The following is a 13194-nucleotide window of genomic DNA, read 5'->3' as shown; positions in this document are numbered from 1 at the left end:
CTCTATAAAGCCTTTCCAGACTCTGCAGAGCAGACTGTAACTCACTGTATTATCATTGTTTGTGTGCAGGACCCATAGGAATCTTTTGGGTTAATTAAACAGAGCTATCTAGTAGTCTGGAGAAATGTGGCCTTTAGCTAGGTAGGGCTCCTGGTTTGGTGAGCAGAGCCTAAGGTAAGCCAGGGTTCAGTGTCTGCTTACAGCAGCCAGATCCCCAAGTACAGAGCTCAGACTGCATGACATTTAGGGGATCCCATTTGCCTGTGTGTGTATGAGGCAAGATATACCCCCTAAACCGGGATTTATTTATAAAAAAATGTTTGTTTATTCTTACATGTTTAAACTTCGGTCACCTTCCAAGCACTCCCCATTTGATGTAATACACCTATCAGGATGTTTTTTTCTACTGCTCAAAACAGTTTTTGAACTCATCGATTTTGATGCCTTCTAGTGCTTCTGCCATTTTTTGCTTCACCCCTTCCACATCGGCAAAATGTTTCCCTTTGGGGGCCTTTTTCATCCAGGGAAACAAAAAAAGGTCTCTCGGGGTGTGAGCCGGTGAATGGGGAGGGTGAGACATCAGGGTTGTGCCATTTTTGGTCAAAAACTGCTGAACACTCAATGCAGTGTGCTCATAAGTCACTCATTATGAAACTGGCAAATATGGTCAAACAGTCTTCAAAAAAATTCACCGAAGCTGAACGGAGCCTCTCACAATAATGCCCAATGTTGTGACAACGATGGGTTCCTAGAACTCTCACCTATTGGGAAGCCTGTACTACAAGATAATTCTGGGGTTGTTTGGGCCCACCCCCTAATACGTACACACATTTGTCCATATATATACACATATATATGTGTATGCATATACTTTTGTCTATACATATACAGGAGTATATATGCACATTTGCGTGTGTGTGTGTGTATGTGTGTGTGTGTATCTCCTCACCCAAGGGTATGTTTTTTGGCTTTAAAGAGAGAGAGAGAAACATCAGTGAGAGTGAGAGAGAAAGAAACATCGATTGGTTGCTTCCCATGGGTCAGGGTGCGAACCTGCAACCTAGGTACATGTTCCCGCTGGGATAGAACCCACAACCTTTTTGGTATATGAGATGATGCTCCAACCAATTGAGCAATTCAGCCAGGGCTTGTCTGTATATTTTCCCACCTGAGTGTAAGCTCCTTGTAGGCAGAAACCAGACTATTGTTCATCCTCATCTACCAGGGGGCAGTTCAAGGCCTGGCATGCACCATTAGCTTAGTATTTCATTCAGTGAACGAAGGAGTAAATGAAATGTAATGCCAGTTGAAAAATTAATTTTTATTCATTGGGCCATTTTGTATGGGAATGACAAGCTTTCAAAATATGGACTCTTCAAGGGGGAAAATCATAAAAGAGGTTCTACAGGTGAAAGGGCGTGGGTGCTGCCTGAGCACTCATGGGGCCCTGCAGTAAGAGGCTCTGGAGAGCCCAGAGTAAGCCCCTGGTGCCTCCTCCACTTCGCAGCTCCTGGAGAGCCCTGGCCTGTGGCACAGCGCATCCTGCCAGCTCCAGCTGCAGGCAGCCCTGATCGTCTAGGGGGAAGCAAACCTGTGGTAAAACAGACGGGTAACATTTGAAATTGACAGGTCAGTTAGGTCAGGAATCCTTACATTTCCAAAAAAAGCTTGACATTATGAAGTGGTGTGTTCCAAGATCCTTTAGGGACTTCCTAATGAAAGGATGCTTTTAATTACTTGATGAAGAGGCAGGAATAGGAGTAAGGAAACTGAAATCCGAAGAAGTATGTACCACTGACGTCTGACAAAGAGAGTATTGACAAAACATCTTCTAATTTATAATTCAAGTAAAAAGGATTTTTTAGATTTGAATACATTTTATTTTGAGGACTGTGTTTAGTAAATAAAATGACACCCATGGCTTTCTCCTTTTCTCTCTCTCTCTCAATTTAAATTCCTCATTATAATTATTTCTTTGTCTTATATTTTGAGCCCTTACAAGCTACCAAAAATCAGTTCTGGGAAAATAGGGCTAAATTAATAATTAAGGACACACACACAGAGAAATACATTAACCTGTGACTCGATCTATGAAAATGTGGATGTAATTGTGATACTTTGTCTCCCTGGATTTGGATACTTGACTTGTCTGTCTATAGAAAAAAAGAGAGGGTAAGAATGTGACCTCCTGGTTAACACTGGAAGAATCCAGAAAGCACCAAGAGATCTATTAAGTCAGACCAGATGTCTGGGGGGCTTTTAAATTTTCTTTATATCGATGCCAGCATGGTTTCCCAAAGACAGGTTCGGTCCTGCCCTCCTTGAGTGGTTCTGGCTGCACAGATCAAAATGAGGTAAACTCATTACAGCCTCAGTGTGGCTGGCTTTGAAAGATTCGAAAAATGTTCTTTTGTGGAGACTGAATAACTGGATGTGCTTTCTCTGCCAATATCAACACGGGCCAAGGGCCCTCCTGTTATTTTCTGCTGGAGTTTTCTTAGGACATGGAATGGGGTGGGAGGGGGGATGTGAAAAGTCTCAGAGGATTGTGTTTTGTTTTCCTTTTTTTTTTTTCCTGTTTTTGGCTCATACAGCAAGTCGATGGTAAATATTGGGCAATTTACTTAACCGCACTATTCCTCAATTTCCTTATTAGCAATGCTGTCTTGTTTATAAAGAGTTTTGAAATTTTTGCAAGCACACAAAGTGCTGGTGTGGATAGCCAGCCTAGATATCTTATCTCTAATCCACTTGATGCCTCTCCAGTAGTGAAGACCACCTGAATCAGACTCACTTGGAGCTATTATTAAAATGCAAAATCCTAGGCCCATCCCAAACCTCCTGCAGCAGAGCCCCAGGGGATGCAGCCAAAAATCTCCATTGTAAACAAGCTTGTTGGTGATTCTGATCACTCTGAGTATCTCTGTTCTCTGTGCTGAGGTGGGAACTCAGCACTTAAAAATCCCCTGGTATCTCCCAGGGTTTTTTGGATTGACCCAGTTTGGACCATTTGCCCCAGAGCTATTGCATCTTGTGATTGAATCATTTATTTTAAAAAAATGTTTAAAGCCTTATTTTGCTAATCCCTGTCCCCAAAACATATGTAAATCTGCAAAGATGTTGAGGACTAGCAGTTCACCATCAGGGATGGGGTGAAATTAACAGTCAGGCTTCCAAAAGCAAAAGAACTGAGCTGGTGAACATAGGCTCCCTGCTTTCGGTTTAATGTTGGGCTTCCCCTAGGAACTAAAGGTTGAGGTCCTATTCTTGATTTGGCCACTGACTCAGCTTTGACCTTGGGAAAACCACTTAATCTCCCTGCCCAGTTTCCCCCTTTACAAATATGTACTTTCTCCATCCTCCTGAAACATTTTTCAGAAGAGCTGTTCAGTTTATGCAGAAGTAAATATCTGTTACACTAACTGCATGCTGTACAACCAGATGTGAATTAGGAAGCAGTGATCGCCTTAGGTCGAGGATCAGAAATGGCGATCATGTCACGACTGAGAAGAATCAAGAAAGGTTGTCCAGTCTTCCTTTTGTGCTGAGAACTGAAGCTTTAGAGAGAAGAGCACCCAGGCATATAGATTTATTGGATGAGATACTGTAGTGTCTACAGATAATACAGAAACTGCAACGAGACATGCAGAATTTCTGTTTCTCTGCTCAGAAACCTGGGAGAGTGAAAGGTCAGCTGTTTACTCCCAGTTTTATTCCCCACCTGCCCTTGCTGGTGGTGATGTATTATATCACCTTTGTAACCTTTGCTACCTTTCCTTGGACCTGCACCTTGAGACCTGTAGGAGTTTCTATTACTGCATGATCACAAACCTAGTTTGAAACAACGTACAATTACTATAGCGCTGTTTCTGTGGACCAGAAGTCCAGGCAGGCATGGCTTAGCTGAGTCTTTTGCTCAGTGCCTCACAAGGCTGAAATCAAGGTGTCAGCGGGACTGTATTCTCATCTGGAGTATCACCTGGGGAATGACTTGCTCCCAGGCTCACTGAGGCTGTTGGCAAAATCCATTTCTTGCAGCTGTAGAATTCATGGCAGCGTCTTCAAATATGGCAGCGGTGGGTCTCTGACCTCTAGATGTTCTTTTAAAGGTCTCACCTAATTAGGTCAGGTGCATGCAGGATAATCACCCTTTTGATTAAGTTAAAAATCAGCCGATTTATGGACTTCAATAACATTTGCATCATATCTTCATATTTGCTGTATTCCATTGGCTATAGTGAGTTATAGGTCCCGCTCACACTCCAGAGGTGGGGGTTGTATAAAGGCACGGGTTTTGGTAGATTGTCTGAGAATCCTGCCTGCCACAGGACCATAGTGAGTGAATATTTGGCATTCAGTCTAACTATGCGCAAGTTAATTGGGTGCTTCAGATATTATTATTATTATTTATGAAGTTTCCTTCCCATGTATGTGACCATTTGTTGATTCTTGATTATCTAAATTAAATTTTGATTATTTACCTTTAGTCAAGGGAAAGTGTTTGGTTGTTGAGAAGGAAGGAACAGGCTTTACTGGGTCGTGATAGGTTCATTAATCTGGCCTAAGCAAATAAAACATCAATTAGGGATTATTGCTTACCTAGAGTTAGGATCATTTTGAACTACTTTTATTTCCTAGTTCACCCAACATGATTCATGTGAAAAATGAATTCACATGTGCCTATTTAAGGTTACAACTATATATGAAGTACTCTTTGAAAAATTCTCCCAAAAGTGGACCTTTTGCACTTTGATACACCAGCACTACCAAAGGGAAAAATAGACAAGAAAAAACTTTCTATTAGGTATAAACAATAGAGATTAAGCTTTTCAACATGAGTTCTAATCATAGCAACACACTGAGGAGAGGAAGCCAGTGTATTCAGAAATAGATGCCAACCAGATTAATATTGTTCTGTAAATGAAACGCATACTAAAAAGTGAACAGGCTGGATGAGATTAGCAGGAGATACTTCAAGAGTTATTCTCTTTATTTTGTAGTATTCACACAAATGAATAAGAAATCCTAAAGCTTCAGACAATAAAGGGACCCCACACTCAGCATGGCTATTATCAAAAGAAAAATAATAATAAGGGTTGGTGAGGATGCAGCATAATTGGAGCCTTTGTGCAGCGCGGGCAGGAATGTAAAGTGGTACAGCCACCATGGAACACAGTGTGGCAGCTTGTTAAAAATGACTTGCCATGTGATCTGACAATTCCACTTCCGGGTGTACACACAAAGGAATTGAAATCAGGGGTTTATACTAGTGTTCCTGATGGCATTCCTTACAACAGCCCCCACCAAAAAAGGAAACAACCTAAATGGCCATTAGTGGGTGAATAACCAACTGTGGTATATACACACAATGGACTACTACTCAGCCTTAGAAAGAAAGGGAACTCCGACCCATGCTACAACATGGACCAGAAAATGTTATGCTAAGTGAAATAAGCCAATCAAAAGAGACAAGTGCTGTCTTACATGAAGTGCCCAGAGTGGTCAGATTCACAGAGACAGAAAACAGTGGTGATTGCAGGGATGGGAGGGGATGGGAGCTAGTGTCCAATGGGTGCAGAGTCAGCTGGGAAAGGTGAGACATCCTAGAGATGGGTGGCGGTGATGGCTGCAGAACAATGTGAATGTACTTAACGCTGTAGAACTGCACTTAAAAATGTGAATATGACAAATTTTATGTGCTGTATATTAATAAAAAATTGAAAGAAGATGAACATTTAGATCACAAAACAGGAAATGCTACAAGCCAGTTGACTTGGGGAAAGATGCTTCGCCTTGTTGATAACCAAAGAAAAAATGTTTAATTTGATTTAAAAGAAGTCCATCCTTTAGTCTAATGGGATAAGAAATGTTATGTGTCTAAACACACAAAGTATGGAATATAATTAGAGTGAACATATATTTTGCTTCTCTGCTTCTTCTCTCTCTAGAACAAAGATAAAGTCTCTATTTAATATTTTATTCCAGTGTTTCATGCAAGATGGATAGAACTGTCTTATAGTAGTTCAATTTTTTTAAAAATAAAAGGTTGAGGTTCTACTGTAAAGTGGTATAATAAGAATTATATTAAGTGCAATTCTCAAATAGTTTATTTATAGCCAAAAAAGGCATTTCCCTGAAAATATTAATTAGATGACTTCCCTTCAATATGTCTTAGAGTTTCTAATAACAAGTCTGTAAAGGCTGAGGCGGCGCTATTGCTATGTCCTGAAACTGGTGCTCTTGTAACAGAGCCCCTTCACGTTCCTGGTTTCAATAAGCCATGTGGCCACACAGCTGTCTTATTATCTCTTTATCTCATAATTTCCATGAGTTGTGATTATCTCTTGGCAATTTAATAAAGGCAATTAGAGTAAATCTTTTTGATGATAAAGAAATGTATTGTAGCTGACAATACATCTTTTATTAATTGGTCAAACACTATGACCCAGGAATTGTATTAAATGTCTTCTGTCATTTCACTTAATCCTCATATCCTCCTGAGACAAATTATATGATTCTTTTTTACTGGAGAAGAGAGAGTTGAGTCTCAGAGAGTTTTCGTAACTCACTCCAATTCATGCAGCTGGTTGGTAGAGCCAAAGTTCAAACCCAAGTCTGTCTGACTCCGAACCTCTGATCGTCCCACCACTACACCATGCTGCATCTAGGAATATAATTATATTGATTTTGTAAGTGTAAAAGGAATAAGAACAAGATTTAAACACACAACTTCATAAAAATAGCATATTAGTAATTATAGCTCTTAAAATGCTGTATTAATTCAAGAGCATTTCTTTTAGTCAAAGCTTAGCTCCCACAACAGGCTGTTGTACATTCATAACAAAATGCTTCCTATCCCATGTCAAACGTGTAGATTTGCTTCCTGATAAAATGTACTATTTGAAGATCATCAGTTTTTGTTTTTGTTTTTTATTGTGATTCAGGTGCAAATAACAGGAAACATTTTTTCCCCTATCTTGGCAAAAGGGGAGTATTTCTAAAAAAGAATACCTAATGTAATGATTTCAATGGCATTATTTTGCGTTGTGATTTAAGAGAAAACAGACAATAGCCCAGAATTCAAAGGAGTAGCAATGGCGGACTGACTTTGACAGGGGAGGCCGGCCAGGGACTTCCCCAGGGGTCTGCGCCGTGAGACGGGTCTCAGACTCACTGGGTGCTCTTCCCTGCCCAGCAGCGTAACACAATCTGAAATGGCAGATTTCCTGAGAGACATCCATGCACACATCATCTCTGAAAATGAATTACTTTACAAGAGCTTATATTCATGTCCGAAAAACAAGTAACAGTAGAAGAGAATGAAAAATGAGAACTTGGGTTCCTAATTCCTAGACATCTAAACAAGTAGTAATATTTATGAAATATGGATTTAAGTTGTGAAAATATGAAAATTATATTTTTAATTTTTTAAAAGATTTAATTGATTTATTTTTAAGAGGGAAGAGGGGAGGGCGAAAGAGACAGAAATATCAATTGCAACCCAGCGTGTGCCCTGTCTGGGAAATGAAATGATTTTTCAGGTAGATGCCCAGTCAGCTCAGCCATACCAGTCAGGGCAAAAATATATACATTTTTAAACATCCCATTTCCCTAAGAGAAATTCAATTCTGATTTTTTTTCAATTCTGAATTGTGAAGTTAAAATGTTTTCAAAGTTTTCTCCAAAAGGAGTGTGAAACTTGGCAACAAACCAAACTGAATCTGAAAGAGAAGCACGCACATAATACTCACACACAGAACGAGCGGCCTCATTTCCCTCCAAGTGTTCTAAACTACTGTGCTTCCTCTGTTTGCAGAGCTCACACTTGCTGAACGAGCGGCCTCATTTCCCTCCAAGTGTTCTAAACTACTGTGCTTCCTCTGTTTGCAGAGCTCACACTTGCTTTAACCGTCTGGATCTGCCCCCGTACCCGTCCTTCTCCATGCTTTATGAAAAACTCCTGACAGCAGTTGAAGAGACCAGCACCTTTGGACTTGAGTGACCTGGAAGCACAATGCCTGGGTGTGGTCTGGACAGGCAATTTCCGAAGCTGCCTCCTGGAAGAACAGCTGAACACAGGAAGTTTGAACAGTGTGCTTCCATTAGAGTAAAACTGAGTGCTGTCATCTCCCAGGAGCATGTGCTCTGCCATATGCGGGGACTGGATAGTGGTGATGAGTCCCCTTTGAAGGATTTGGGTGAGCTCGATGCCCAGGGAACAAGCCAACAGTCTTTCAATCAACAGTTCTTGACTGCCAAACTTTTTTCCATTTGTTATGTTCCAAGACAAAGATGAACCTGTACATGATCGGCTAGCTCCAGGGTAACTTTTCAGGGACTCAGGAGAATCTTGAAACTTATCTTTGAACGTGGTTCGCACCAAACTGGCAGCACTTGACCCCATCACCAAATTAGTGTGAGTTAAATAATATAATAAAAACAAATGTATTTCCTGAAAGTACATTCATTTCAGCCCTCAGTTGTAATAGGATATTAATTTTCTTGCTTATGTGTGCCTGCATGGTGTGCACCATAGGTCGCAGCTTTCATGGGACACGAGTGAAAATGACACCAAGTCAATATGAGGTAACTTGAAAGATTTGCAATAAGGTGGTCTGTGACAATGTATATGCGAAGTGCTATGTACGTACTTACGGCTGAAGACGAACTGTTATACAATGAATTACTAATGACAGACTTTATGCTTTATAATGCATGGAAACAATTTTAAATAATTAGCAATTAATCACAGCATATCAGGAAAAAGTACACAGTGAGTTCTGTTTATTTTTTTAGGTTCATTATATTTCTGTTCTTTAAGATGTATATAGGAGCCTACCTATCCTACCGTACATGTCACCTGTCCCATTTTCACATTCCATGCTTGCTCCGGCATCATGCTAGTGTGTATCCTTTTAAGCACTCTCAAGGGAAAAAAGGGCCTTTTATTTTTATAAAGGTACAAAAAATTCCCCGAAATATTTTGCACTGAATGTACCAAAGTTGAAGGGACATTACAATGTGACTAACAGCAACTCCATCACTTGACAAGTATACTAGAAAACAGCTTCTAAATCAGACTTCCTTCACAGTGCCGTGTCTACCACTACGAGGACTGTGCATCTCAGTAATAATTTTTTAAGACTCACGATATGTGATAGTATGATATGCATTTATTTAAAATGCATTAGACTCTTCCATCCATCAACTACTTTACCGGATGGCATTTAATACAGATATTTCGTACTTCCCCCACTGCTTTTTATTTGTACAGCGTCATTAAACACTATGCTCAGTGAGGGAGCCATCAGCAACACCCAGGAGATCAGCTCTCTTTAGTAATAAGAATTCCATTTTCCCTCATCAGTGAAGACATCCCAGATTGAAACTCTCAGTACTATATTTCTAAGCCTGCATTTTCACTGATGCATAATTTTCTTATCAATATAAGGAAACAATTTTTCTATGGTATCTCAGAAATTGCATGACATCACTAATGTTCTATTTGCTTAGTTTTATTAGAGGGTGTCCTTCATTTTTATTGCTTTTGGGGTTTTTCATATCATTGTTTATTTCTTGACTTATGGCCATAACTAATCAGAGGCTCAATACGGTGAAGTTAAATTGTGAATAATAAAAGCATTGGATTAACATTTGTTTTGCCAGCCTATGGTTTTATAGGCATTGCCTGAACACTTCCTTGACATACAAGTAGCCATGGAATTCTAGTTATGGGATGTTGGCAATCTTACACTTTATAAAGGTTATATGCCTGGTTTTTGTAGGTTGGTGTTAAGAGCTGATTGCTCCCCTGTTGGTTAAGCTATGTTTTACTTTTGGGTCCTGCACTAAAGGCAGATACTGCAGTGCAGGGAAACATTCAGAAATAAAGGCCACGGAAACCTGCAAATAAGAAAGGAAGATTTACCTGTGTGATATAATTGGACTGGGAAAAAGGGAAGAGAAAAAAATTGTAACTGGAAATTTTAGGTTGTACTTACCGATCATGAATGTAAGTATATTTAATTTTGCAAACTATTTTTACTTGTTTATATTTTTCATTACAGGGAAAAATAATATAATATAGTTTATTTAAAAAACTACATTTTTGATGGTATATAAGATGTGTCAGAGCTGCCATCTCTAAACAGCTGACATGGAAGTTTGCATTTCTTTCAAAAATACATACATAGACTGTGTTAGCTTTCATTTTGGTTTGTGGCTCTTTGTCACCATATTCCATATTATTAGGTGAGAGAAATTTGAAATAAAATGTATCTCTGTAATTATTTCTAACAAATATATTTCTTCATTAGGGCATCTCACTTTTCAAATAACAGCATAAGCATCTAGTTGCTACTGTTCTCAGAATTGGGAATTATCAAAGATTTACTTATCATATCAAAACACCATGATATTTGACCTATTTTCTTCATTAGTAAAACAAAAAGTCCAATAATAACTTTATAAAATATTAAATACCATTACCACAGAATAATTTAGATTTTAATATACTTTGCAAATAGAAATATCCACATATATTTTCTCCTGGACTGTGAATTAGATAGCTTGCTGTATGGTTTTGTTTTCTTTAAGAAATTCTTAAGCGATGCTCGTACTGTACTGTGTTGTGATGTGAAAGACAGGCACAGGACACCATACATGTGTGCAGAACATCTCCGAGATGAGACGAGAGGCACATTAGTGGCTTTTACTCTGTGCCAGCAACTGTGTTTGATGATGGAGCTACCAAACACAGAAAAGATTCAAAATCTGCCCTTGAGAAGTTCATGGTCTAGAGGTGTAGACACCAAGGTTCAAAAAAGTACTTTTAATAAAATTTGGTATGTTCTACAATCAAGAAATGAGAAGAGAATGGCTTGTTCCATCTGGGGGATCCATCGATAGCTTCATACATGGGAACTACTGTGTCGAAAAAAAACAAAAAAAATCACATGCTTACCCTTTCTGTCGGTAACTGATGGTATGTAATAGTGTGTTGATACTGGTCAAGTGTTGAAGCTCACAGAGCATTTATACACAAGGGTTAAAAGTGCACATGTGGGAGCTGAACCTTGAAGGAACTACTGAAGGATCTTCAAATTATCAAAGAAATGCCAACATTCAGTCCAATAGTTTCTCTTTTTTTCCTTTCATCTATACTACCATGCACCTACAGTTTTCAGTGTGACAAATACCAGTCCTTGAGCCCTTACCCAGTTCTGAGGTCAAAACCTTTTCCTTGTGCACCAAATGAATGGATGTTGGGCAAAGAAGCACTGTCACAGTTTACTAGCACACGTTGTGTTTATACCTTGGTAGAAATTCTGTAACAAATGAAGGAAAATGTTCCACCTGCATAACGATCCGAGGTGGTAAAATGACATTCAAATGACTAACAGCAATAGTAGCACATGTTTGTATAGCACTGCAGAGTTTCAAAGGACTTTCAGGTGCATCGTCTCTTGGTCCTCACTTGGTGCGGTAGGAGTTATCATGTCCCGTCTGGTTTGGGACTGATTTTCATGGATGGTGGATGAGGTCAGTTTCAGTACTTCGTAATTAATTACAGCTCGAGGTTTCCTCTCTGGAAATGTAGAGACCAATGTTTCTGCCAGCAAATTCCACTTTCAGTGAATGGTGCCAGACATGTCATCTACCAAAGACTGACTCTTTCCAACACTCTTAAAATGTGCCACCTTCTGAAAAGCCCATGAAGAAATTAGTATATTCATGGAAAAACTCCCCACAGGTTTAATAGTTTCATTTTACTACTTGGTATAAGACATTAGAAATAGAATGCAAAATCTGATTGCTTTTGGTGGATTTATATAGTATAGTAGTTTAGCTTTCTGAAATATTTCAAAGCAACATAATGAAAAAGAAAACAACTTAATCAGAGGCCTTAACTTATTTTTTAGTTTTGAGTAAGGATGGGAATAGAAAGCCCTGGTTGCTGAGTCGCAGTTTAATGTGGCTGAAGAAACTTTTGCAGGGGTTTTTTTTCCTCTCTGTGTTCACATTCATTCATTTTTTTACTTTCTTTCTACACAAATTGCATTTATAACTTGACCACTTCTAACTAAGGCAAACATCTTAAAGTCTTACCAATTTCAACCCTATTCAGGAAACTCCCCAAGGAGGTGAGATGATGCTACCTGAGGTACTTGTACGTCTGCACAGCAGCCCAGTCTCCAGACTGAGTCTGAGTTTCAGGCCCTTCGTTTCCTCTTATCTGCTTTCTGATTTAGATGATAAATGAAAACACTAGATCTTAGACACCTTCTATAAAAATTTGAATTTACATAGAGACCGTCACTTTCCATTAAACTCGAATGTTGCAAAATTTATTACCTTCCGAGTTCGATTGTGTTTTCCAGATAGGTTTGTTTGTCTAACATGGAAGCAAAGGAATGCCAGAGACATTAGAGCTTTCTAAATTATGGTTTACAGCCAACCAGCCTCTGCCCACTGGGTGGTAAGGGGTGATAAAAACGAGGAGCAGAACTCTGAGCGCAGCAGTCTCGCCCTCCCCCCTCCGTAAATGCAGTGCTAATTACTGAACCGCAGTCAAAACTGAGGAGTGGTGACTGCATTCCAGCGAGTGTGTGTGCTATCCATATCATCGCAATCGGCCCAGAAGGAATGCAGGAATGGCTAAGCTGGGACTGTGACAGGGGGAAAGTTAGAACAAGGGTGGGAGGGGCATGTTAGGGCTTGCTGGTGGGGGTAGGAACGTATACTTCAATTTGGTGTTTGACTTTGAGAAAAGGAATGCCCTGCTGTCTGATGAGGGCACACTGCCTGAGGATCTGCCTGACGGGAAACACCCTGTTGTGTGAGTTCAGCGGGTTGATAACGTGTCTGTATGGCAACACAAAGTCCAGTCCCAAAATATGTACTGAGACTTAACCACAGCTTGATTGGGAGAGTCAACAATTTAGTATTAAATTATGTTGTGGATTTCTTTTAAACTTAAGGATTATTGTTACTATTTTGAATTTTATATATGAAATAAAAGGTGTTGCTCTGCTTATTACACTTAATTTGTTTTTAGCAGACATTCTTTAGCGTTAGAATAGCTTTTGAGACATCTTCGTGGTTTGTAATAGTAGCTTAAACGTTCTCTGTTCATCTAGAAAGCAAAAACCGAAGAATTAGGTTACTGAATTTCAAATGGAGATCTAATCAGTG

At 39.4% G+C, this 13194-nt stretch overlaps 1 protein-coding gene across 6 annotated transcripts in view; it reads left to right on the top strand.

The window, feature by feature from the left end:
• Window positions 1-9653, top strand: part of HECW2 (HECT, C2 and WW domain containing E3 ubiquitin protein ligase 2) — a 352175-nt gene extending 342522 nt beyond the window's left edge. For all 6 annotated transcript variants that reach the window (XM_053665222.1, XM_053665221.1, XM_053665223.1 and 3 more), the window contains one exon: window positions 7891-9653. In XM_053665222.1, coding sequence (XP_053521197.1) covers window positions 7891-8002 — 112 coding nt within the window. In that variant the 3' untranslated portion in view covers window positions 8003-9653. The remainder of the gene's footprint in view (window positions 1-7890) is intronic.
• The last annotated feature ends 3541 nt before the right edge of the window (window positions 9654-13194 follow it).

Source organism: Artibeus jamaicensis, unplaced genomic scaffold (genome assembly GCF_021234435.1).
Source record: "Artibeus jamaicensis isolate MK-2021 breed Jamaican fruit bat unplaced genomic scaffold, CSHL_Jam_final contig_391, whole genome shotgun sequence".
NCBI classification, from domain to species: Eukaryota; Metazoa; Chordata; class Mammalia; order Chiroptera; family Phyllostomidae; genus Artibeus; species Artibeus jamaicensis.
This window is presented reverse-complemented; position numbering and strand designations above follow the sequence as displayed.